At 41.0% G+C, this 27,638-nt stretch overlaps 1 protein-coding gene across 3 annotated transcripts in view; it reads right to left on the bottom strand.

Moving 5' to 3' along the window:
• The window catches only part of TTC23L (tetratricopeptide repeat domain 23 like), a 55,387-nt gene that overhangs the window by 12,393 nt on the left and 15,356 nt on the right, over nucleotides 1–27,638 (bottom strand). For 2 of the 3 annotated variants that reach the window (XM_059173764.1, XM_059173765.1), the window contains exons 5-11: nucleotides 24,516–24,672; nucleotides 22,894–23,019; nucleotides 20,314–20,491; nucleotides 18,293–18,401; nucleotides 8,817–8,944; nucleotides 8,355–8,504; nucleotides 6,534–6,616 (exon numbers count right to left, since the gene is read on the bottom strand). In XM_059173764.1, the coding sequence (XP_059029747.1) occupies nucleotides 6,534–6,616; nucleotides 8,355–8,504; nucleotides 8,817–8,944; nucleotides 18,293–18,401; nucleotides 20,314–20,491; nucleotides 22,894–23,019; nucleotides 24,516–24,672 (931 nt within the window). The remainder of the gene's footprint in view (nucleotides 1–6,533; nucleotides 6,617–8,354; nucleotides 8,505–8,816; nucleotides 8,945–18,292; nucleotides 18,402–20,313; nucleotides 20,492–22,893; nucleotides 23,020–24,515; nucleotides 24,673–27,638) is intronic. The other variant, XM_059173766.1, reaches the window with a different exon arrangement.

Genomic DNA, 27,638 nt, shown 5'->3' with positions numbered 1-27,638 from the left:
CGGGTTTGCTTTCAGGAGCTTTTGTTCCCTGAGCGCTTTCCGTAGAGTTCCAGAGGACGGGAATACAAATGGCGGCCTCCTGGTCTCCGGCCCGGAGGAGCCGAGAGCCCAGGGCCCCACTCCTCAGTGCGCCCTCAGAGAACCGCGCCCAGTTACTCCCGTCTGCCTGACCTCCGGCCGCGTTCCGAGCTCACCGAGCCTGCGACCGGTTCAAGGTAACACGGAGCTGCGAGCTTACTGTCAGCTCTGTCTCTGCAGCCGGCTTTCCCGTTCCAATACCCGCAAGCTCTGCGACACTCAGACACCCCCGATCCTTCTGTGACCCTGCGGGACCTGAGGCCACGCTGACCCCGCGTGGGCTTCGCCCCGGTTTAGCCTCTGGAGCGATGTCCCTCAGCGGAACAGACTTTTAAAAGTCCTGATTTTGTGCGCGGTTGCTCCGCCGCTTGCCGGGAGCCGGCCCCTCCCCCCGGGGTCTATCTTCCCGTCGCTTTGGATTCACTTCTCCGCCGGTCCTACCTTTCAGAAAGTGGTTGTTTTTCTGTTTCCAGAATTGCTGTTCTTCTTCTCTTCGATCTGCCGATGGATTTTCAGGTGTTTGCAATCTTTAGATAAGCTATCTAGCTGATCTCCGGCTAGCTGAAGCAGTCTCAGCTTGCTACTTCTCCGCCATCTTGACTCCTCCCCCCCACATTTTATAGATTTTTATAGATAAGGAAACTGAGAAGTAAAGTGACGTGTCCAGGGTCAGACAACTAATAAATAACAGAGCTGGGACTATGACCCACGCATCTGACTGTAGTCCATTCTCTCAACACGACATTATCTTGTCTCTTAATATTTGACACACATGCCGTACACTTTAAAAATTTATCTTTTTTAGGGGCACCTGGGTGGCTCAGTCGGTTGGGTATCTGCCTTCATCTCAGGTCATGATCCCAGGTCCTGGGATCGAGTCCCACATTGGGCTCTCTGGTCAGCAGAAGTCTGCTTCTCCCTCTCCCTCTGCTCTGCTTGTACTCACTCTCAAAGTCAAATAAATAAAATCTCTAAAAAATAAAAATTTATCTTTTTTTAAAAGATTTTATTTATTTATTTGACAGAGACCACAGGTAGGCAGAGAGGCAGGCAGAGAGAGAGGGGGAAGCAGGCCCTCTGCTGAGCAGAGAACCCGATGCGGGGCTTAATTCCAGGACCCTTAGATCATGACCTGAGCTGAAGGCAGAGTAACTCACTGAGCCACCCATGCGACCTCAAAATATATCTTTTTATCACATAATACATATTTGTTGTTAAAAAAAGAAAAAGTCAAGTAACACAAATATATAATATAGAAGTTGAAAGTTCCCCATAATCTTATCTCCAGAGATAACTACTGTTACCTTTACTAATACATATTTATATATATTTATGGGTGATACTACATATAATACTCCAATGTTTTTACCCCAATAATATATCTACAATATTTTTTTTACCCCAATAATATATCTACAATATTTTTCTACAACTCTTCAAAGCTCTACTTCATGTTTCTGAATGACCATATTATATGATCATAAACATGGACCTCATTATATTGACCATAAACATGTACTAGTGTTTCTACTGGTGGACATTTGAGATTTTCCTACTGTTTTGTTATCATTGAAAAAAACTAGGGGCACCTGGGTGGCTCAGCCGGTTTAGCCTCTGACTCTTGATTTCAGCTCAAGTCATATCTCAGGTCCATGAGATGAAGCCCTGCATTGGGCTCACTGCTCAGCACGGAGTCTGCTTGTCCCTCTCTTTCTGCTTGTCCCCACTTTCCCCTAAGCTCTAAATAAATAAATAAATAAACAAAATCTTAAAAGTAAAATCTCCAAAGAAGACAGAAGGTCTTCCTTCTGTATGACTCCAAAATAATACTAGTCATGACAACAATTAACATTTCACAGAAGCCAAACATTTCACAGTGCCAAACATTAAGTAAAGCACTTTAAATAGAGTGCTCTTTTTATTCACATTTTTAAGATTATTTTTTAATTTTTAACTTTTTTTAAAGTAAACTCCATACCCAACATGGGACTCAAACTCACAACGCCCAAACCAAGAGTCATAGGTTCTACCAACTGAGCCAGCCAGGTGCCCCTTCAGTTTTTTTTTTTTTTTTTTTTCAGATGAAGAAAGGAAGACACAGGAAGTCTCACTGCAAGTGGGAAAGCTCAAATTTGAGTCCTGTTTTGATTCTAAATCACAGTGCATATATTATCTCTAAAATAAGTGTAAGTGTTCCCTCCCAAGCCCTTTCATTTCACATATACATATTCCATGGGTTTCTTACCCATTCTCTTCACTTCAGAATCTATCTTCTTGAGCTCCTGGACCAGACATTGCCAAGTGGATGCAGTGTGGGTACCTCAGATTTAACATATCCAGAATCGAAATCATCATCTTCCTCAGACCCTCCAGACATCCTCCAGATGATCTCCACTTGTCAGCACTATCTCATTTAGTAGCATTGCCACTCATCCAATGGTCCACACTAGAAACTTCAAAGCCTTCTGTGACTCCTGCCTCCATCACACATCATATCTAATTGGTGCTAAGGTCTTGTTAGAACAGATCATAAATTGCTTTTCAATCCTTCCTCCCCAACTTCCTCCTACTATGGCTTTAGATAATTAAGTTCCCACCACTACCTCCCCCTTGAACTGTTCTATCTGCCTCCTAACTGATCTCCCTACTTCTAACATCCCGCTAGGTCCCATCTCTTCTTCCATTGCTGTTAGAGTTAATGTTGTAGAGCCAATAACTGATGATGTCACATCTTGCTCAAATCCTTCTAACTACTAAATACGTTCTAAACTCCTTAGCATGGCACAGAAAAATCACATAATCTGACCCTAATTGATCTTTCCAAACTCATCTCCAGCATTTTCTTACTCATGTACCTTAAACCACAACCACCCTCAGTCACTTGTGTTTCCTCAGAAATATCAGATATCTCCATGCCCCTGCTTTTATTCATGCTACCTAAATGCCGTCCTCTGACTTCTCTGCTACCTGCTGATATTTTACTATGCTTTGAAAACCCAGCAGCCTACCCCCGGTGTGCACAGTTTCCACCCATATTTCTGGTCTCCCAATTTATTACTTGTCCTCTTTATTTATATTTCTATTCATGTTTTACTACAGACTAGTCATCTAGGCATGTGTGTCTCTTTTTCTGAAAGGACTCTATCTGAAACATATAAGTATTTTTAGTGCTTAGGAGGAGCCTGATGTGTAAATAATTAAAACTGAAGTACATTTGTGATTTAGGTAAAAGTTTACTCCCAAATCTGAGATGTTCTTTGCCTTTTTAAGACACTAAAATCTTACTTGAGGCTTGCAACTATCATTTTTAATCTTAGAGTTAACTCCTACTTCAAGGGGCCATGTCTGCTTTCACTTCTTTGCAGAGACTTTAAAAGCCAAGAATTTGGGCTCCTGGCAATAAACGTTCAGTGAATGTTGTCATGGGGTTTCCGGAGGAGGTGGGGTAGAAAGCACAAGAGCACACTGGAGAATGAGCAGAGTTCCAGGACATCTGGGATTAATTATTCCAGCAAGAGGCTCGAGCAAAGAGAACAATTTTGGTACTGGTTTTTTTTTTGACATCTGGACTTTGGCAGCTACTCCTATGGCTTTGCTCAGCAGTTGTTGAGGAATGAGATATGGGCTTGTTTCTGTGGAAGAAAAACCTCCACTGACTCCATTTCTCCTACAGCAGGATCCTTCAAAAGACTTTTCCTCTTTAATGGATTTTCTTGGCAGGTCCTGGTCTCACTGTCATCTACAGAGAGGATCAGTCTCCATGCACCTGAAGAAATTCATACTACCTGGGGTCTGAATTAGGTTAGACCAATCCCTCCTAATTTCTCCTTCTCCTCTTGTTTTTTTCAAACCACAGACAAGGAACAAGGAACAGTGAGAGACCGGAAGGAAGACCTGAGACTACTGAGGAAGTACAGTCACTTCAGCTACTTGGAAGTTTCTCTTGTTAAATACAAGCTGAGTAGAACTTTAGCTCCAGTTTTGAGGGAGAAGGGGTCAGGGGAGGCTGTTTTGCAGACACTGACTGAGCATAGACTCTGCCAGGCACCATCCTATGCAAGTTCTACACATTATTTTATCAAAAATTCACAACAACTGGATGTGGTATATCATTATCTATATTTTAATGATGAGGAAACCAAGACTTAAGGAGGTTAAGTGATTCCCCCCAGGCTACATACCTAGTAAGCGGCAGAGGCAGGTTAAGCTGATAGGGATGAATCCACTAATATATACTCCTTACTCACTACTTATAAAATAAAATAATAATAATTGCATGACATACAAAAGCTTCTCACTTAAATATTCAGACCTATTACCTCCAGCATCTCAGAAAGATTATCACCATCATAATTATTATCCACTGTGAATTTAAGGCCTGCCAAGACTTGATCTAAGTATGCTATATTATATATAAACTTACTCTCAGAAAAGCCACCTTTTGAGCAAGATACTATTATTTTCTTAATAAATAAACAGAGGCCGAGAAAGGCTTAATAACTTCACCCAGGTCGGAGAGGTGAGGTTGGGGCACGAGTTTTAAATCCAAACAGTCTGCCTTCAGACAGTAAGCTACATAGCCTACAAAGAGCACATTCCGCTGTTAGAGTTTCAAAATCCCAGCTCTGCCTCTTCCTAGGAAAATACCAGTCCTCAGTTTCTCCTCATGTAAAATGCACTTCTGGAGACTTACTGCTAACCAGGTGTCTCCATATGTATTCTCAAATGCATCAAAGTCAGAATCCCTATCCCGTAGTAAAAAGAAGTGCATTTTGAACTATGATAAATGTGCGTTCAAATCTTAATACACTTACCAGCTAGGTGATTTAAACAAGATACTCAAACTTTCTGACTCTGTTTCTATCACCTGAACATGGGAGATAAAACACCTACCTAACAGGATTATTTGAGGGTTAGAAACAGTATATATATTTTATAATGCCAGGGAATTGGAAAGAGTTCTATATGACACCTATTATTTTGTTATGGGGGCACCTGGGTGGCTCAGTCTTAAGCATCTGACTCTTGATTTCAGCTCAGGTCATGATCTCAGGGTTGTGAGATCAAGCCCCAAGTCAGGCTCTATCCTGGGTGCAGAGCCTGCTTGGGATTCTTTCTCTCTCTCTCTGCCCCTTCCCCCTCCTAAAAATATATATATATACTATACACACACACACACACACACACACACATATGAACTTCTGAAAGTTCACTTCTGAACCTTATATATTTAAATATTTATATAACTATATATAACTAATTATTTTCTGAAAGGTCATTTCTGAAATGAACTATATAAATACATATAACTCTCTCTCTCTCTCTCTCTCTCTCTCTATATATATATATATATATATATATATATATAGTTATGGTTCTTGACCAGGAAAATATACTTTCATACCCACTAGCAGGAAGGGGGCAAAGTTCCCCATATACCGTCCTCACATGGGCATTACTAGAGAGGCTAGAGAACCCTCCTCTGGATACTAATAGAGCAGGGCACCGTCTTCTGTTGGGCCTAGTTGAAGTGTGGCTCTAACTCATGGGTGGGGATAGGATGGACTGACTGTGTTCTCTCTGCTCATCTTGTCCCTCACCAGTCCAGCCTGGTGAGAAATATATTCATTGTGAGCCATCTCCAGTGAACTACAGTCAGGGTCCTGACTCTTACTCCATAGCAATGCCCCTCCTTATTAGAGGGTGCTAAGAGAAAAGCAAATGGCCTTTAGAGCCACACTTGCCTAGGCCCAAACATCTAAGACTAAGTGAATGCAGGCAAGTTCCTTTGCAGAACATTGGGCTCCATCCTGTCAGATGAGAGCTATCATACTAGGGGTTTGTGAGGATTAAGTACTTCATGACTATGACCTAGCTCAGTTATAGGTGCTTACACCCAACAAATTTTAATTATCTTCCTTCTTTGAAAAGAATAGTTCAAGGTCAACATTATTCTGAGATGAACAAAAAGCAATGATATGCCAAAGATAAAGAAGGGGGCAAGTCTACACAAAACACTATTTTATTACTGACTCTGGAGATAAATCTCCCCTGCCAAAAAACTTGCCTTATATCAAAGGACCTAGATTTTGTATGTTCAGCAAGAAAAAAACAAGTTTAATGTATTCATTTACTTTGTATATGTCAATATTGGATCTGTCACAAGTTGTCAGCTGAGACACTACCTTGTGGGATTTGGTTCCAAGGCTCAGCGTTGAAAGAGATATTATAAATACCAAGTATTATTGCAGCAGACCCCCATAACACTGGTTCCTGAGGCACTACTAGAATTCAACTGGTTACCTCCAAAGGATTTAGCCAAATCCATAGTACAAGTTGGCATTTTGCCTTACTAGCAACAACAAAAAGGGTGATCGCCCCTACTGAATGAATCAGGCCATACTACCCACATACCCACACAGATGACCTGGTAGATGACCAGAGTCACAACTCACCTTTGCAATAGGGTAAGGAGGTCTCTTGTGTCTCTGCTTTTACTGTGCTCACTTCCATATAAGAGGATTTGAATCATCAGACACTGTAGGTAAGTTGAGAAACATAGCAGGTTAAAGAGTATCAGGAGACAAGTACCTTCATGATAAACCAAACTCAGGAGAGCACTAGTAGAATTGAGATATCACAAGTTTACATTTCAAATTTCTGCACAGCATCTCCTCCTGGTTCCCAACCATGGAGGAAAAAGAGCCTATATTGAAGGCTGTGCACACTTCCATGCTCTATGTGTATCATTCTACTTCATTGCACCTCCCTCTGCCATATGTGGCTATGGATCACCAAAGTGACAGGGCCAAAATATGGCTGCAGTATGGTTTCCCTGAGGATTTTCCAAATAGCTATGACCAAGTGGATGGACATAAATGAGATTTGTGTAGGGTCCTAAATTTGCATTGCATCTTCAAGATGCTGAACATCAGCCAACAAAGAACAGTGGTCCCTGAGAGAGGGCAACCAGTGAGATAAAGCCAACGACTGCCCCCAGATTATTGCTTTGAGAGCCTTTCCAGGCCATGATGCAGGGAAAGGAAAAAAGTGAGGCTCAGCAGACTCCACAAACAGAGGAGAAGGAGCTGGGAGTCCCAAGAGACTTTCAGAACACAGTAAAAGAGAAGAGACCGCTGCATAGAACAAGATCCAGGAATATCTGCAGTGGGTCCCCCTTAACTATTCAGCAGAGTCCTGATGAGCACATCCATGTGAGAAAACTGCCAACACTGGGGTAACAATCAGCTGAAGGGCCTGGAGGGAACAGGGCTTGGTGCAGTGCTTTCTTCCAACCAGCCAATCTGGAAAGCCTCATCTTTCACAGGCCTTTGGGTGGTGTACTCAGAAGTCTTTTGCCTCAGGAAGGAGGGATACTAGCCCTTGGCTAAGTGCTGCTCTCGTCTCATCTACTCAGTCTTAAAAAACAAGACCTAAAAGGACCAAACTATAAATCAAATGACTTCTAGAAAAAGTTCAAAAATACTTACAGGAATACAAAAATATCCAGCACGAATAAGGTCAAATATACAATGTCTGGCATCCAAACAAGGATAGCAAGGCACGTAAAGCAGCAGGAAAGTGTGTTTCACATGAGATAGTATAGTGAGAGAAATCTACCAAAATCAACCCCAAACTGATACAGATGTTAGAATTAGCAGAGAAATATATTAAAACTGTTATTGTAACTTTAATCATGTATTAGAAAAATTAAGTGGGGACATGAAAAACATATTTTCTTTAAAAGACCCAAATCAGGGGTGCCTGGGTGGCTCAGTGTTTAAGCAGCTGCCTTTGGCTCAGGTCATGATCCGAGGGTCCTGCTGGGATTAAGCCCCATGTTGGGGGTCCCTGCTCAGCGGGGAGCCCGCTTCTCCCTCTCCTGCTCCCCCTGTTTGCGTTCCTTCTCTCACTGTGTCTTTATTTGTCAAATAAAATAAAATAAATATAAAAGACTCTGGTCCAGGCATGGGCACAACAAAAGTTTCTGTAGGATGTTCTCCCTTAGCACATCTAAGAAAGTGAATTTTTAGTTTACTTAAAAATTAAAAAGGAATAGAGAAGAAAGGAAAAAAGAAGGAAGGAAAGAAAGAAAGGGAGGGAGGGAGGCAAAGGGAAGCAGGAGGGAGGGGAGGGGCATGAAAATACACGCGTGTGCGCACGTGCACACACACACACACACACATGCGCGCACACACACTGCGTGCACGTGCACATCACTCCTCACGTTGTGCTTAGGGGTCTGGGAGAAAATGTAAAAGGCAGCCAGAATTCACCTTCCTTAACAGCTGAATCGCCTTTCTGAGCTGTCCTTTGGCAAAGCAGATCCTGCCCATGTTGTAAAAAGTTTCAGCCACCTTTTCACTACAGTCACCATAGCTGATGACCTGAGACTTCAGTGCAGCCTTTAGCAGTCTATAAGCCTCCTGGGGAGTTAAAGAAAAGAGTTCTATAATCATCCTGGTAATTCTGAAGGAGTATGCCAGTTCTAGTCCATTAACTCTATGGAGCAGGCATTCTACGCCACACTGACGTGATTCACCAGGATCAGGATGTTGTGACTGTGATCCATGTGTTTCTGTGAAGAATTAGCATTCTGAGCTTACATTTAATAATAACAGTTAATTCATGCATGCCTATCATATTTGTTTTACAGATGAAGGAATGGACACAAATAAAATCTAAGGCCCTGGCTCAAGATTGCACTGCTTCTTGTTGATTTACCTGTTCAGATTTACCTGTTTTTCCCCATTCTGGACAAGCCATTTGCAGAATTCTTCAATGGTTGTCACTGTTTCATAATCCGTTGGGCCCAATGTTGCTTGATATGCATTGATACTCTTTATAAAATATATCTCAACAGCATCTGCCAAAAAAGGAGAACATTGAAGGCAGGCCGCTAGCTTTTACAAGTAGGTAATACAGCTTTGGCTCAATTAGACATTTCATACTTAAAGTCATTGCCTGTTTTCGTTCCAGGTCTCATAAAGACCCTTGAAAAGTCTGAGATATAATTTGATGGTATCAGTTGATGTAATTTTATTCTATTGATGAAGGGTATGGATTTTTCTGTAGGAAAAGAAAGCCATGTCTGAATAGCCTTATCCTAAGACCCCAAATAACTACCATATTAAACCTCCAAGGCAATGAAAGACTATATATTTAGCTAAATTAAACTCTGACTGAGAATATTGTTTACTCGGATTCCTGCTAACGGTGTGTGTGTGTTTTTTTGTTTCAAAAAGTATTTTAAATAGAGTTGTTATTGTTTAAAAATTTACTTTTAATGTTGTCTTTTATTCCAAACATAACATGTTTATGTAATCAGTCTAGAAAATACAATAGAAGCAAAAAAAAAATGACAATCATCTTCATGCACACTACTCAGAAGCAGGCACTGTTAACATTTTTTGCCACTGTATTAAGATATAATTGGCATACCACACATTTAACCATTGTAAGTACACAGTCTGATGCTGTTTTAGCAAATTTGTAGTTACATACTCATGATCCAAATCCAGTTTTAAAAGATACCCATCACCCCCAAAATGTGTCTTCATGGCTGGTTGCAAGCAACGCCTGCTCTCATCTGTCTGGCAATCACTGATCTTTGTTCTATCTCTGTTCTTGCCTCTTCTGGAAATTTCATATAATTGGATTCATATAACATGTAGTCTTTTGTGATTCTTTCATGCATCATGCTGTTTTTAAGGTTCATCTATGTTCTTGCGTGAATTAGTACTTTATTCCTCCTTCTGCGGAGTAGATACACATTTTGTTTACCATTCACAAGTTGATAAATATTTGTGGTTGTGTTTATACCCTATTATCCACATATCAGTTCCAGTTCTCTTTGTTCCTTTCTGTGGATTTGAGTTAACACGTGCTCCCATTTTCTTTCGGCCTAAGGGCTTCCTTTAGTATTTATTTTAGGCCAAGACTGCTACCAACAAATCTTTTTTATCAGGAAATATTGATCTCACCTTCATTTTCTTTTCTTTTTGTAAAGTATTATTGAGGCAATCTCTCCACCATTTGGGGCTCAAACTCACAACCCCAGGATCAAGAGTCACATGCTCTTCTGACTGAGCCAGTCAGTGAGCCAGAGTGGCTGAGTCAGTCAGCCAGTCAGTCTCACCTTCATTTTCAAAGGGCAGTTTTTCCTGAATATACAGTTCTTAATTGAATTTTGTTCCAATATTTTGAATGTTTCCCATTACTTTCTAGCCTCCATTATTCTGAGGGGAAATCAGCCATTAATCATATCATTGTTTCCCTGAACAGAGCTGCTTTTCCACTGCTGTTTTCAAGATTTTCTCATCATTCAGCAGTTTGACTATGTGCCTAGTTGTGATTCTCTTTGTGCTTATCTTACTTGGCATTGAGAATTCTGGATCTGTAGATAACAAACCCGGGAAGTTAGGGGTCATTATTTCTTCAGATAATTTGCTGCCTCATTCTGCCTTCTGAGGCTCTTACATGTCTGTTGATACACCAGGCATTGTCCCACAGATCCCTTATGCTTTGTTCATTTTTCTAAATCAATACCTTTTTTCTCTGCTCTTTGGAGATCATCTCCAGTGCCATACCTTTGAGCTATCTCATTCTCTCCTCTGCCATCTCAAATCTGATGTTGAGATCATTTAATGAATTTTCATTCAGTTGCTGTATATTACAACTCTAGAATTTCCATTTGGTTGTTTTTATCCTAAATAGTTTCTATTTCTCTGTTGAGACTTCCTAGTTTCATTGCATTTTCTTTTAATTTTTTGGGCAGTTTCTTTTAATCCTTTGAAGATATTTTATAGCTCCTCTTAAGTGTTTGCTAAATCCAACATGTAGCCCACTCAAAGTCAAGACATATTGACTATTCTTTTTCTGGATGTAACCATGGGTTGTTTTCTTTGTATGCTTCTCTTTTGTTGAAACTATACATTTTAGACATTATATAGTAGCAACTACAGATTCTGATATATTTTTGTGAGGTTTTTTGTTTTGTTTTAAAGATTTTATTTATTCATTTGACAGAGAAAGATCACAAGCAAGCAGAGAGGCAGGCAGAGAGAGAGGAAGGGAAGCAGGCTCCCTGCTGAGCAGAGAGCCCGATGCAGGACTCGATCCCAGGACCCTGAGATCATAACCTGAGCCGAAGGCAGCAGCTTAACCCACTGAGCCACCCAGGTGCCCCTGTTTGGTTTGGTTTTAATGAGTTGCCTAGACTTAACTATAGTCTACCTCCTCCTATGTTAGGAGGTGTCTGAATGTTAATGTCTTTGCTCAGATGTTTGATTTCTTTAAAGTAGACTTTATTTTTTAAGGCAGTTTTGCATTCACAGAAAAACTGAGTGGCAGGTACAGTGATTTCCCATATGTCCTTGCCCACATACAAACAGCTGCCAAAACAATTTCTGGGTGTGTCTGTGAAGGGGTTTCTGGAAGAGATGAACAACTGAATTAGTACTGAGTAAAGATCTGTCCTCAACAATTTGAAAAAAAAGGGGGGGGGGGCAAAGGAAGGTGAATTTTCTTCTTCAGCTGGAAACCTCTCTTTTCCTGCCTTCAAATATTGAAGCTCCTGGTTCTTGGGCCTTTGGACTCTAAGACTTACCAGTGTTCCCTTTACTTCTATTGGTTATATTTCTCTGGAGAACCCTGACTAATACAGATTTTGATACCAGGAGCAAGCTTGAAAACAAAGACATTTGTTTGCCAAATCCATGGCTGAGTACCCAATCAGCCAGCAGCAGAGAGCAACACTGAGCCTCTGTTTTTGCACCATTACCTAAGGTGATTAGCCAGCTACCTGGTAGCAAGCTGATTATACTGAACCATTTTCTTCATGGTCCTTAAGTAGAAGAGGTATCTACTCTGGATATAAATTTGCCTTCCCTGTATGCAATGCTTCCACCAAAACTACCATCCATAACCCACAAATGCCTCACCCACCATCATGGTATTTTCCACAGCATTGCTTTGGATCAAGGAACTCACTTCAGGAATGAAGGCTTCTTCGGTCATCCCACCAAAGTAAAAAGTCATTACCAGGTGAGGAGGTTGTTAAAGGCAAAGAGAACACAGGATAGGTGGTACAAAAAGGTAGTTACAGCAGTTACAACCAGATGACCACTTAGAGAACTGAGGACTGTAACTGTCGTATTTCCTCATTTTGTTATAAATACGCTTGTGTGTACATATGCCCATTTAAGCAAATATCTTATTTTTCTTCTTTTATTCCCTTTTCATGGAACAGAAGACATAGTGATATTATATCACTATTTAAGTATTATTCATTTTAATCATAGTTTTCAAGTTATGGATATCAGAAGAGTAAACATCATTGAAGGACTTTATCTCTTCTGGGAAAGGGTAACTAGTACATTTCCAGTAGTACCCAGGGTAGTTACAGCATATTAAACACAATTATATCTCTATCTGAAAATTAAGTATGTTTGAGGAGATGCTTGTAAGGATCAAGCTGACAAGGAGTAGACCTGCCATGTTTCATTTTGTGTCAACTTGACCATGCTAAGGGATCCCCAAATAGCTGATAAAACATTATTTCTGGAGTGCATCTGGGAGGGTGTCTCCAAGAGAAATCAGCATCTGAATCCATAGACTGAGTAAAGAAGATCTGCCCTCACCAGTATGAGTGGCCATCATTCTATCCATTGAGGGTTCAAACAGAATTTAAAAAGAAACCAAAAAAAGGTAGAAGGGTGAAGTCTCTCTCCCTAATCTTGAGCTTGGATGCCTATCTCCTGCCTTTGGACATCACATCCTTGTTTTAAATTCCCAGTCTGATCATTCAAATATCCCTACTATATCTGAGTGTGGTTCTGATGCTTGCTGTGTCTCTTCAAACTGTGTGCTTTTTTAGGTTTGTTTTTTTGTTTGTTTTGGGATTTTTTTTGTTTTTGTTTTTGTTTACCATGACTTATAATTGTTCTTAATAGGTGGACATGATGTGCTGGGTAAAACAAACTGTTCCAAATAGGCCTCCAGTAATTGGTGGTAAGATTTGGGGCTGGAGGGCAGAGGCGAGAAAGCATTCTATAGTCCTACGATTAGCTCTCAGTCTTTCAGTGAGCCTCTGCTTCTGAACTGTGAACTTCACAAGTGCCTCTCAGTCCCTTTTTCCTTTGGGTAGGATAGGATGGCTAGAGGAGGCTGAAGTTGGGTATTTCCTTCCCCCAGTCTCGTTTGGCTCTGAAAAACCTGCCCAATACTTTAGACTCTGGTGAAATAGTGTCTTAAGGACAGGCCTTCTTGAGAAGCAAGCTCTAGCATATTTTTAATTGGTTACTTATCCCCTCTCCCTGTTGGAAGCAAGGGGGCATTTCTCTCCATTTTCACTTTGAGAACCTGGTCAAGCTTCTGGAAGTAAATTTCACAAATGTGTGGAGTCCTCCTCTATGACCAGGTACTTGGAATTTTTAACTCTCCGTCTTGTGCACACTGAGCTTCCAGAAATTTATCAGTTACAGGTCAGGTATTCCTACCTCAGTACTGGTTGCAGTAGAGATAGGCATCCGCTCAGGCAAACTGGGGTTCTCTGGATGCTTTGGTCTCTCTAGTTTTAGGGGCAGTAGTTTGCCCTGTGACCTCACCTCTCTGCCAGATCTAAGAAGAGTGGTTGGTTTTCCAGTTTGTTCAGCTTTTTACTTTTTGTTAGGATGGAGCGACAGCTTCCAAGCTCCTACATGCCAGACTAGAATCTTTGCTTGTGTTTTAATGCTTATTTTTTTTAATTTTGATCTGGATTCCTGGGATTACCCCTCTGCCTGCTAAGTTTAGAGTTGATCCAAGTGACTGACTCGGAAAGAGGTTGTGCTCAAAAACCTTTACAGTGTTTGTCTTCTATTCTCTATCAATTGATCTGTATGTAGACTGAGGTGTGCATTCAAAGCTCTGCTGCATTTCAAGTCTCCTTCACTCATGATTTTCCACATCTCCTCTGCCCATATAATGTCATTTTCCAGTGGACTCAGGGCTTATGTGGCCTTTTCTTGGCTCTCATTTTCAGGTTTTCCTGTTAACATTTCTGAGTGGCCTCTAATTCCTAAAAAACCAGGACAGCAACTTTGGGCTACCAAATACTCAGGCTTTGATGATGAATCTGTTTGCCCCTTGCTCTGAACTGAGTCCGAGGTCTCTGCCACAAAGCTGCTGGTTTTCTCAGCCAGCTCTTCTCATGGACTGGGGGTGGGGTTGGGGGAGCAGGGGTGCAGTGGGTGGGTGCGAGCAGCCTCAGGCAGAAAGGCCAAGAAGAGTCTTTCTTTACCCAAAGCTCTAGCAGTTTTTCAAGAATGCTTTGCCATTTGTCGTCTGCTTATTTATTTCCAGTGCCCTCAAATGACTGTTTTTGACCATTTTATTCAATGTGTGTGTGTGTGTTGAAAGGATTCACAGACCTCTTTGTGAAGGCAGAGCCCAAAGTCTCTACCATTGTGATGTACATTTTGATGCAGTTTTGCCTAATCTGAAGTAGGCATGTCATGTTTATATATATCCACATATATGTCCTACAAATGCAAGGTATTTTCTCCTTAATGTTGTTGTTTCTAACCCTTTTTATTTATAAAGTCTAATCCTCTTAAAGACTATAGAATTCCATCTCACTAACATACCCAATATTCCTTTTACTCACTGATAAACATTTAGGTTGTTTCCAGTTTTTTTTTTAAATAATTACAGTGCCACAGTGAACATCCTTATATAGGTTTCCTTTTGATTTTACTAGGTATTATCAGGTTGTATTGCAAATTTCCTATCAATTTATACTATCACTCCCACCATCTGTGAATGAACAGACCTGTTTTCCCACAATAGACATTTTCATATTTAAAATTTTTTTACAAAGGATGGGTGAAAACTTGATTTTAAAGATATGTATCATTTTAAGATGTGTAACATTCTGTCAAATTATACTTGAGAGTTTGTGTCAAATTGCTCTCATCAATCCTAAATGTTATCATTTTTTGCAGTGGTGACAATCTGATAGAAACTTGTATCCTTGCTGTTTCTTCATTATTACTATGATTGAAACTTTTCATGTGATTAATCGGCCATTTGTTTTCTTTATGTAATGTTTGGTCTTATTTTTTCCTCTATTTTTCTATTGTAAAATAAATGCAAATTTTACCTCTTACATTTAGGACAATGATCCATTTTGAGTTAATGTTTGTATATGTTTATGAAAGTGGGTTTTCTTTTCTTTTTTCTTTTGGCATGTGAATACCATTGTTTCAACTGTTCCAATACCATTGTTGAAAATACACTTTCCACACTGAACTTAGCATCTTTGTCAAAAATTAATTGGCCATACTTATTCAGTCTATTTCTAGACTCTCTGTTGTGTTCCAGTGACTCTGAACTCTGTCCCTTCATCAATACCAAACTCTCTTGATTACCGTTGCTTTATAGTAAACCTTAAATCAAGTAGTATGTCCTCCAATTTTATTATTTTTCAAAATTGTTTCAATTGTTCTAATTTCTTTGCATTTCTGTATAAATTTTAGACTCAGCTTGTCTATATTTACAAAAATTCCTGCTGGGATTTTGATTATGTTAAATCAATACTCCAATTTTTATACAAATAACAACTTTACTGTATGTCACCCATCTATGAATATATTATATCTCCATTTATTTAAGTCATCTCTGGTTTCTTTGATGAGGGTTTTGTAGTTTTCGCATTCATATACTATACATATTTTGTTAGATTTACATCTAACTGTTCCATTGGGAGGAGGTGGCTATTGTTTCCAAAAATTTCAGTTTCCAGTTGTACATTGCCAATATATAGAAATATGACTGGGTTCTGTGTGTTGACCTTATTATATCCTGTGATCTTGCTAACCTTAAACTCAGTTTTTAGTTCTAGGAGTTTTGCAGATTTCATGGAATTTTCAACAGAAACAGCTGTATTGTTGCAAATGAGGACCATTTTATTTATTTTAAGCTATATGTCTCAGGGGTACTTCCCTGGCTCAGTCAGTAGAGCATGGGACTCTTGATCTTGGGGTCATGAGTTCAATCCCCACATTTAAATAAACTTAAAAATTTTTAAGATCAATCAAGCTGTATGTCTTTTTCTTGCCTATCGCACTGGCTAGGACATCCAGTATTATGTTAACTAAAAGAAATGAGAATGAATATCCTTGCCTTGTTCCCAATCTTATGAGCAAAAAACTCACTCTTTCACCATTAAGCATGATGTTAGCTGTAGGTTTTTTGCACATGCCTTTTATCAGATTGAGAAAGTTCCCCTTCCATCATGAAAGGATGTTGCATTTTGTCACATGCTTCTTCTGCATCAGCTGATAAGATTATATGCTTTTCATCTTTGGACTGTTAATACGATAGAGTACATTCATTCAGGTTTAAATACTGAACCAGCCTGATATCCTCAAGAAAAAAGCTCCCCTTGATCATGGTATATTATTCTTTTTTATACGTTGCTATATATTTTCTTGAGGATTTTTTGCATTTATGTGCATGAAGGTATTTATAGTTGTGTTCTCATTTTTTCTTGTAGTGTCTTTACCCAGTTTTGGTATTAGGGTACTGTTAGCCTCATTAAATGAGCTGGGAAATGTTCCTTCCTATTCAATTTTCTGGAAAAGATTTTATAGGATGGATGTTAATCCTTCTTTAAATGTTAAGTAGAATTACCCAGTGACATCATATGGACGTTGATATTTCTTTCTCAGAAAGTTAACTACAGATTCTTTTTTTTAATAAGTAAGGGCCTATTCGAGTTTTCTGTTCATCTTGGATTATGTTGTTTTCATTTTATTTGTGGTATTTTGTGACAGACACAAGTTTTAGATCTTTTTATAATTAAAGCTACCAACCTCTTTCCTAGTATAACTTCATGTGCTCAGACAGTTTTTTCCAGTTTTTAGTTTTAGGAATTTTGATTTCAATACTGTGTTTCCTTCTGGATAATTAACATTTTCAGTTTTGATGTTAAAATGGGACCCATTCGGAATTTAGTGAATGATAGGAGGTGAAGATCCAAATCTTCTTTAAAGTTAAAAATCAGTATACAAGAAAATAATAAGGCGGCCTTAGAATCTCCCAACTCGAGAAGCATAAAATTTTCTTATTTCAACAAAATTTTTACTCATCAATTTTTACTCAATATTCAAATAGAGACTAAATGTGTTTTTAACCACGAAGACTATTTAAAAAAATTCAAACATATAGATGGAGTACAAATACTGTTAGTATATACAAGAAAATTGTTTAAAGAAGGAAGATGATTAGCTAGAAAACACAGAATCAGAAAGTCTTCAATGAACACTTATGTAAAAGAAAAGAATAACCAAAATATCAAGTAACTTCTGAAAATTGAACAAAATTGTTTAATGCATGGGGAAATATAAAGAATAGAAAAAAGTAGGATGAAAAACTTTTCCTATAATTGTTTCTTTTTCATACACAACTAGAAAATAATGTACACCTAAATGGATTCCTTTGATAAGCAGAGAAAAATCAACATTTTTAAATGTTCTTCACATATTCTTCAGAAATCCCAAATTTCTCCTAATGGGCCACTGAATCCATTAGCATCATTAATCTGACCCAGTCACCTCCTCTGAGCAGGGCTGCAGTCCTTCCTCACCAGTTCTTTTGTGTCTTTCCCAAAGCTATTAACTTTCCAAAGGATGACCTTGCCTGAGAAAGGACTACTGCCAATGGGTGAATTCATGGCGTAGTTTTCCTCCAGAACCCCCAGCACCTCACTTTTGAATATAGGTCATGAAAATTCTAGCTGCTACAAACATTTTCTCTTGTCAGCCAGAGGGAAAGAGTCAAGGAGGCTGAGAATGGAGGAGGAGGGAGAAGGAGCCCATGTTTTTGTCTTTTATCACTGGATTTCCTCATCAACTGATATGCCACAGGTCACATTCATAGCATGTATGATCTCTCTACTCTTTACGCAGGTGAATTCTGCTGAGATTCTAAGGGAATAAAGGAAATAGAAATCAGATGATTTTATTGGTTTTGATGTTCCAACTAATGTGTGGAGATATTGTGCCTAAATCCATGTGTAAATGATTTCATACAAAATGGCATCCAGTCTAATTTTTCCATCACAGTCATGAATAGCTGATTATAACCTGTCAATATTGATAGATAGACCATTGCCAGTGTGCTTCCCTCCCAAGGGAAATGAGGATAACTGCCAACTACACCCTCCACCTACCCCGGTGTTGGGCCTCTCCAGACATGGCATGAGCCTTGGCTAGTAACGCGCTTGCCTCTGCAGTTTGGGGGCTGACTTCAGTGAACAAAGAAACACAGATAGAATGGGCCTGGAATAGAGAAAATCATGATCAAGGAAGTACCCAAACAACAGTGTTTTACTGAGGATTTTCTAATAGCTCTCATGAAATTGCTAGTTGAGAGCTGCATGTACCCAACCATGGAGTTACAAGAGAGATGAGTTTGAATCCCAGCTACTTCCTCACCGTGAGCTGTGAGTCTTGAACAAGTAACTTCACCTTCACACGTAGAAGAAATATACAGCTTCCATCAACTAGGGTTTGGAAAAGACTAAATGAGACGGCACATGCAAAGCGCTGGGCGTACATAGTACCATCACATGGTAAGTTCTTGATAAACATTAGCTATTATTATTTCTTATTAAGTTTCAAAGCAAAATTACAATTACAACTTTAGTTCCGCCTCTCAAAGGCTTGTTATCAAAGGAAGTGCAGGGGAGTTGAATGTGGATCGGAAAGCCATCCTGCCTGGGTTCCTTTCACACTTGAGCCGCTTATGACATCGGGCAAGTCACTAACGTCTTCAAATATAAAATAGGAATTTCGCAAATGACTCTTGCAAAAAGTCGCTGAAAAAATTAAATGAATTAATATATGTGAAGTGTTTAGAATACCACCTGGAATGTCATAAGCATGAGAGAAGTGGCGATTTTATTACTATTATCATTCATACTAAAATGGAAGGAAAAAGAAGAGAGAAACCATCTGGTCCGCTTCCACCAGCAAGACAAAAACCACCCAAGCTTCACAGTTCACAGGGTGAACACCACAAGGTATTTCAGGAGCTCCGGTGATTATCAGACAACACTATGGAGCTAAGACAGTTCAGAGCTGTTAAGAGTATAGGTTCTGAGGGCTCAGATTTCTTAAGTTCAAATCCCTGCTCTCCTACTTGTTAGACACACAACTTCAGCTGAATTAGCTATGACTCTTTATGCTTCAGTTTCCTCACCCGTAAAAAAGATAATAGTGCCTCCACAGCACAGGGTTACTGCATGGACTAAAAAGCTACATCCTCAAGTGCACATAGTAAAGGCATTCCATAGATGTTAACTATTACTTTTTGCTGGGAAACACTGATTATACATTGTTTTGTCTATTCTGATCTGACCAATGTTTACAGAGCTGCATTCCCTAACATTTCTCCACTGTATGATACTAGTAACTTTGGATTGTGGGATTACCTGCAATGCCTTTGCTACAATGTCAGCCTGTTTTCATATATTCCATTGAATTGTATTGGACATTTTCTATGATACAGAAAATCAGATATTTTGATCCACTTTTGACTTTGGGAGATACCTGAAGCCACAGGCCAGATTCCCATTTGAGGAGAGAAAAGGTGAGTTCAACAAGCAGTTTCAAGGCAAGTTTCAAGTACATGACAGGTAAAAATGCCTTACACTGTTTTCATTATAATATATTCAACATTCCTTCCGGTTCTGTTTTGTTTTCCCCTGGGCATTTGTCAAATTAGTGACCTCCAAGTGAAAAACCTTTTTGTCAGTTTAAGTTTAGACCTGTTGATACAAACAGCTAGACTAGCCTAGAGGACAAATGACACCATTACACCAAAATATCATGATTTTTTTCATTTAAAAAAAGCCCTTTGTGTTTGCTAAAGACTTAAGTTTGGTTGCCCCTATGGCTTTTTTCCCTGGAGCAGACTCACTTGGTTACCTGTTCCTAGTACCCACAGAATTGAGGTGAGGCCTGGGATGGGAAATCTGGTCTCAGATCAGGTCAAAGAGCAGATACACCCACCCTTGAGTCAGTGACCTCTGACCCTGTAGTTTAAGGTTGAGGAAGGGCTCTTGTGGATCTGCCAGGAAATCCATCCCACCCCCTTGTTCTTCTGAGAAGCCCAAGCTTCCCTGGCCCTGAGACTAGGGCCTGGGGCCAAACACAGCCTCTGGGCTGGGGGTCCAGCCAACTTACTAACCTGCTGCAAGTACTGGATGGCCTGATCATGGTTCCTCCTCAGCTGCTCAATCTGAGCGATCTCCTCATAGAGACTGACCAGATCCAATGTCCTACTGCCCTCCGCAGCAATAACATTGCCAATTGCCTTTTCAAAGTATGCCAGAGCAAGGTTCAATCTGTGGATGGCCAAGGAGGCCCTATAAGAGGGACAAAGATGCAAAGTCAGAGAGTTGTCCAGACACAAAAGGAACTGATTCTAAGAACAAAACAATTTGGCCTTCATAGGCCAATCATCTCAGTGGCTAGCTAAAAATCCAGTCGTGCAGAAACAAACTCCTATTAATCTGCATTTCGCCAACCAGATTCCACTGACTACCATTCGCTTCCATGCATATAGCATGCTGTAGTCTAATTTTATAAAAAAACAAATGGAAAAAATGGCTTCCAGCAATTCACAAAGGTGGGATGATTTACTCATAAACACAGATTTTCTAAAATCAAAATAAAATTTGATTACTTCTCGCTCCCTCTCTTTCAAACCAATGCAAAATTAATGCTTTGTCTTGTTTGATTTAGTTTAGTTTAGCCCTCCTCAGTTAAAAATGAGAAAGGAAAGAGAAAACAACATAAATATCCCTTCCAAAAGGCAGTGGGTTAAATAAATTATGACATGTGATACAATAAAATACTTCAGACTTTAAAAATCATGCCTCTTTTTTAGACTAAGTAATATGGGCAAAAATCAAGTGTGCTAAGTTATAAAAAAGTGATGTGATTATCCTAGAAATTGACCTTGATATATATTTCTATCTATCTATATACCTATCTCTAACTAAAATGTATATCTATCTATATCTATATCTAACTAAAATGCCCATAGCAGTTATGTTTAGGGGGTGAAATTAAAACTAACTTTTATTTTCTTTTTCATATCTGTATTTTCAAAGCTTCCAAAACAAAATAGAATTTTTAAAAATGAGAATAAAATAGCATCCCATTCAGGTTTATCCCTCTAGACACAGTAAGATACAAGGAGAACATGGTAGTTCAAAGTTGTTTCTCAATAGTTATTGGCTTAACAGTCAAACTCCACTAGCCTATATTTTCTTCCAAATAAAACAAGGCTAAGAATACCCAAGATTAAGTTAAAATTTATACATGAAATCACTTAATATATAGCAGATACACAATCAATTTTCCTCCCCCTCACATTTTGCTTCTATCTTTATATTTCCAAATTGAAAAAAAAAAATGTGTGTGTATTAAATTATTTTAGGTAAGGCATTCTGCAATTTATAATTTAACCATCAAAAGAGTACTGGCCTGTTATCTGATAATTCTTTACCAAAATATTTTATGAATCAGACCATAAGAGCAGAAGTTACAGAATGAAAAATGCCTCTCACCAAGAGCTTGTAGGGAGATATTAGCCCAGATGTCTGGCCTGTACAGTCACACTTTATTTTCCCTACCTTTAAAATGAGGAGGGATTTAGTACAGATTTGTTCACTCTAAAACATAATTAGATGCAGTGCAGAAGGTGAGCTATGGATTCAGAGGCCCCATCTACATGCCGGCTCCTCTATTTACTCTTTCTGTGCCTTAATTTTCTTATCTGTGAAATGAAAATAAAAATATCTACCTCACGGGCTTATAGTAGAGGATTGAAGTAAATAAATTATGTGAAGCACTCAAAAGACTAGTGTCTTGGATACAGTTATACCTAGTAAATGTTCCAACACTTAGAACAGTGCAAGTACAAAATAGATACTAGGTAAATATTGCAGAATGAATGAATGAACTATGCACTAGAATTTACTCTGAAAAAGGAACACAGCTATCTTTCCCATGAGGCACAAAAACCTTAGCCACTGACCCATGTGATGGCAGCAGACATTCACTGCACTCTAATTTATGGCCTTGTGGACTTACATTCCTTGTTAGATTAGCTCTGGGCATTCCAACACCTCCCCTCCACTTTCCATTTGATTTCTAGATTCATGGTTAGAGCAGGCAGACGTGACTCAGGTATTTCACTTACTTACCCTTCAGTCACCTTCCCTACCATGCCAAGCGCTTACAGTTTTGGAAACAGATTGCTTTCAAGGGTGTGAAGATATTTTTGAAATCTAGGGAATAGATTTGTATAGGGAGTTGTAAGCCTTTTAGTCTTTTCTTCTGCTAATCTGATGGGCCCACTCTCCTATGTAAATATCATGATTATCTCTGAGGATACCTAACTCAGCTGCAAAACAGCGAAGTCTGGTTCTGACTTAAACAAATCCCATGGTGTCCCTGAGTTCAGACCATGGGTCCAACACTTAAAGCTCATCACCGTGGACAGTATGTTTACTCTCAGCCTGCCCTCTGTCTACTGAGATCGTGACTGTGCTGGACCGGACCTCGTGGTATTTTAGGATTAAAGGGCACTGCCCACAAAGCTCGGACCATGGGGTGTACTTTTGAGAAACACAAGCCTCTTTTACCACGTTTGAGGCTCTAGGTTTTTTTTCACCCTGAGTATGTTTCTCCCATTCTACAGAGAGAACACAGAACCATCATGTAATTCCAGGCCTCCTTCTCAAAGCCCAGATCTTACCTGCCCAAAGCAATGGTCAGGTCTTTCTCTGAGACTTGGGATTTGCGTACACCTCCCTTAAATAATTCTCTCAGCTCCTTCATGTTTCTCTCTGCCTTCTGCAGGTTGAAATAAGCCTCTCTGCCAGTGACACAGTCAAGGAAAAGGCCAGGCACACCAACTCCCCCATTGCCAGGGACAGCAGGTGACAAGCAAATAAAAGGGCCCTTTGGGAAAACAAAGCAGAATTTGAAAATGGGCACTTTACTGTGTTCTTTATTTTCCTTATGGTATGTCGTCAAGAATTCTTTAGAAAATGAACAGAGCCCCGGGTTTCCTATGCTATAGCCTGAATCCAGCGCTGGGGTGGGTGGTGAGCATGGGAGGTGTGAACAGAAACTGTACCCTTGGCTATGTTTCCTGCGCAGGCATCCCCCGTGGGCAAGAGCCATGCAGTCCCCCTCCCCCCCCCCCCCCCCCCCGTTGGTTCCGTTGGTTCCTATGAATGATAAAAGAAAGGAACAAAGTCTGCTGAAAGGGACTTTCTGGATCATTTAGAAAGTCCAAGCAAAGCAGGTTTTTGGCAAGAAGCAAACAACAGGAAGTCCCCTCAATTCCCAAACATCCTTCTATTTGCCGCATTTTCAGTAGCCCCTTCTAAGGGCATAACAGAGGAAGGTCAGAGATCAGTTTTTGCAAGCTGAGTATCAAGACCAAAAGAGTAGCGAGACAAGGATGTGTAGAGGGGAGACTAGGGGCACATGGTCTCAAAGACGACTCATCATTAATTTTTTTTAAAAATAAGGAATGTTTTACAAATGTGTGTGGCACCCCCCCCACCCCGCAGAGGCCACGCTCATCTCTGTACGATTCCAACTGTGGTTTACATGAACATGAAACACCCTTAACGGTTCTCAATAAGAGATGGTACCAAAAGGCTGTCAAAATCACAAACTTTTGGCAGAGTAACAGTTTCGCCCTGGGATATAGAGAACAATTTTTTTTTTTTTTTGCTATTTTGCTTGGCTTCCAGCTTCCCGGGTAGTATTCTTGACAGCATTTCAGAAAAACTAAAATGATCAAGAGTCCATTAAATCAGAGGTTTCTGGCTACATGTTACAATCGCCTGGGGGACTTTTTAAAAATTTCAAAAAACGGATGCACCCCAGACCTCCTAAGTCACAATCTCTGGGGTGCGACCCAAACAGCAATACTTTTTAAAGCTCCTCAGGGGATCCAGGGGATTGCATGACCCGCAGTGCTGTAAATTACCACCCATTCTCCCTCTTCCTGACATTCCTCCCACCACCATCGCCTGCGTCTTCACTGCCAACACTGATCCTCTTGGTGCTCAATGAAAGGTAGGACAGATGCCGAAAACTTTTCACCTGGCTAGGGAATGTGTCACCAGTGAGATCCCTCCCACGGCTCAACTCCAAGTTCACATGAACAGACAGAGGAGGGACATCCCTACCTATCTGGATGGAGACAAGAGGCTAGCGAGGGAGGAGGCGGCTGGCTGTTGGGACAGAGCCATGGAGCCTGGTTCGATCTCCCTGACTCCTGGGTGAGACAGCCCGTCTGGCAGGCGCAGGGGGCCCCGGGCCCGGATCACCAGACCCCCACTAGGAAAGGAAGGATATCGGTTCTGCAGGAGCCAGGCCACCCCCAGGGTATAGTACAGCATGACCAGAGCGTCCAGGATCTCCTTCTTCTCCTTGTTTGAGGTCGTGCTGTCCTTCCAGGTCAGCAGCGTGTTCCTGGCGGACTCAGCGTGTTTCTTGGCCTGAGCTGGGAGGCCTGGGGGAGTTGGAGGGTGGGTGGCAAGACGAAAAACATGAAAAAGGCATGTTTCAGTCAAAGACCTTTCTAGGGGGAAATACGTGGGTAGTGTGGCTGGCATATGGTCCGGAGTACTAGTTTCCAGAGCTGGCGGTGCATCAGAATCATCTGGAATACTGGTAGAGAATATAGATTCCTGGGTCCCACCCCAGACCTACTGAGTTGGAATCTTTAGAGAAAGGAAGTCTAGGAATCTATATTTTTAATTAATTCCACACGTGCTTCTTAAGCAGCCATCACAGCAGGAATCTGTGGGCCTCTGTTTGGAAATCAATGATCGAGACAGGAGTAGAAGCTGAGTGTCCTGTTCCCAGTTCTGCCCCTAATGCCATGTGACCTTTTCAACCCACAAAGATTCTCCATCCGCCAAATGTAAAATGACAGTAATTATAGAAGCTGCTCCTTTACCAAATACCTGGAGATGGTCCAGAAACAAACTAGGTTATGCCACAGAGTGTTTGCTATGCTTTGAGCTTTCTGGAAAAGGCATTCTAAAAATACAAGGGCTTATGAATACAATTACTTCCATCTGGGGATTTTTTTTGAATCCAAGATGAGGCTGGTTATACTAATTGGTCACACACGCACGCACAGAATCCAATTCCTGAATGCAGTGAGGCCCCTCGCTAAGACGACAAAGGTAACGCCAAACTCCAGCCAGACAGAACTTTCAGTATGCTTCCCCTTGTTTCCTGACTAGAGGCTAGAGTTTCTGGGCACCCACTGGAATTGCTATTTGTCCAGTTGGCTGACAGAGGTAGACTTGACAACACTCAATTTCTAGACCTCAGTCTTCATCTTCCAACTTAGCTCATGTCCAGGGACCCCTGATGGGACAAGAGAAAGCCTGGAGAAAAGAGGAAGGTCAGCCGAGAGCTCATGATCCTAGGAGTTCTCCACTCTACTGCAGACAAGCATGGCTGGTGTTCCCGTTCAGCTCTCCTCTCTGCAGGCTGGGAAACATATTCAGTCCTATCAGGGAGACCCGCTGTGCCCCTAATTCCCACTTCACACTCCCAGCCCTCAGTCTGTCCTTCCTTCAGCCGTTCGAGCCCGGTTTCTCAGTGCAGGTATGGTCAATGGCCATCAAGATGACTTGAAGTCTTCAGGCCTCCAGCCCTCATACATTCCGGATGTGCAGGAGCTCCTTAATGAGCTGCCACAAGGGCCAGGGTAGGGAGGGGAAGGTGGGAGGAAGAACAGAGCTTCCCTGGGAGAGGCCTACAAATGACCTGAAAGCCAGGAAGTCACTGTAGAACACTCAGACGTGCCTGTCCATAGGTCTTAACTCAAGAGAAAAATGCAGGTCTGTGGCAAAAGAGAGGGCTGTGCCCCACGTTACCAGGTAACAGCAGCCCTCAGACTGCCCTGCACACCAGAAACACCCTCATAAAATGCAGATTCCTGGGCTTGCTTCCTGTTGTGGTTCATAGGTTCTGAGGTGAGAACGGAGGATTCACATTCCTAACCACCATTCTAGGGGATGACATGATGCGGGCCGTCTAAGGACCACATGTGGAGAAGCATTCGGTAAAATCTCTATACAAGAGGAAGATCTCATCTTATTTTTGAAGAGCAGGTAGTTTGACTGATGGAGAAGGATGAGGAAGGATGTCCACTTGGGGTAATCAGCCTGAGGCCATAATGACAGAATAAGCAAAAACCCTGTGTGTGTGCACACACTTGCATGCACGTGCGCACACACGCACACACACACACACTGGTGGGATGGAGTGGGGTATGTAGGAGTGTCAAGGCATAAGGAGATCAGCCTGGCTGAAGGAGAGGTTTACATGTAAAGACACGTAAGGTTAGAATTGGATGGGTCAAATGGAGTCTTGGGGGAGCCTGGATGGCTCAGTCAGTTAAGTATCTGCCTTCAATTCAGGTCATGATCTTGGGGTCCTGGGATGCAGCCCCGTGCAGGGCACTGTGCTCAGCAGCGGGGGACTGCTTTTCCTCCTCCCTCTGCCACCCCCGCCGACTCCCAGCTCGTGCTCTCTTTCTCTCTCTCCAATGAATAAATAAAATCTTTAAAAATAAAGTAAGATGGAGTCCTGGATGCCAAATGAGGAGGTTGGATTCCATGTTAGGTAATGGGGAGTCTTTATAGGTCTTGAGGAAGGGAGCAGCAACTGAAGTTGCCAAGGACATCAGACCAAGAAAATAAGACAGGAAACTGAGAAAGACTTTTTAGCCAACAGGCTGTTTCCCACAACGAGGTGGGCCCCTGGGAGAGTGTCAGAAAGAAGTATAGGAGTCCAATCTAGATGCTTCTATCAGTCTGTAGGAAGGAGAAAAGTGAAACTGGCTGAGCCACTGAAAACCTCCCCTGAGTCAGCACAATGTTGCTTCTGGACTCCTGAGTGGAAAACAAATGAGAAAGCTGTCCTGAGGCTTTGCCAGTCTGCCTACCATGTACCCCCCAAGTGCCCAGTGCTGGGCTGTGAGACCCCCCCGTTAAACACTTCTACCCTAAGCTCAGCAGCTAATGAATTATAGGGTTCCTTGTCTCTGCTTTATCACGTCCCACACTTTGGTCCTTCTGGTGAAAAAGCTGAGCTGGTGACCCTTGGGCTTGAGCAAACAGAACTAGGCTCTTGACTGAAAATGGCTCATTAAACTTCAAAGTCAGGCCTAAGGGAAAAAAGCCATTCCACTACTGCTCCCAGAATCCACTCTTGTCTTCAAAGTGGGGGGCATGTAGCCCCTTACATCACGCAAGATGCCGGAATGGTGTAGGAAAGAAAAGACAAACATTTCAATTTTTATCTTCTATTTTTATGAATAGTTATAATATTATATAATAGATTAGTACCACTGACATAATTTATAATAAATGCACATTTATGGAGTTTGCTCAAATTATCTGAAGTGACGAGGGAGCTAATTCTCAAGGGTTTAGAGATCAGTGCTCTGGACAA

This window comes from Mustela lutreola, chromosome 5 (genome assembly GCF_030435805.1).
Source record: "Mustela lutreola isolate mMusLut2 chromosome 5, mMusLut2.pri, whole genome shotgun sequence".
Lineage (NCBI taxonomy): Eukaryota > Metazoa > Chordata > Mammalia > Carnivora > Mustelidae > Mustela > Mustela lutreola.
Note: the sequence above shows the minus strand (reverse complement) of the source record. Positions and strands in the feature narration are given on the sequence as shown.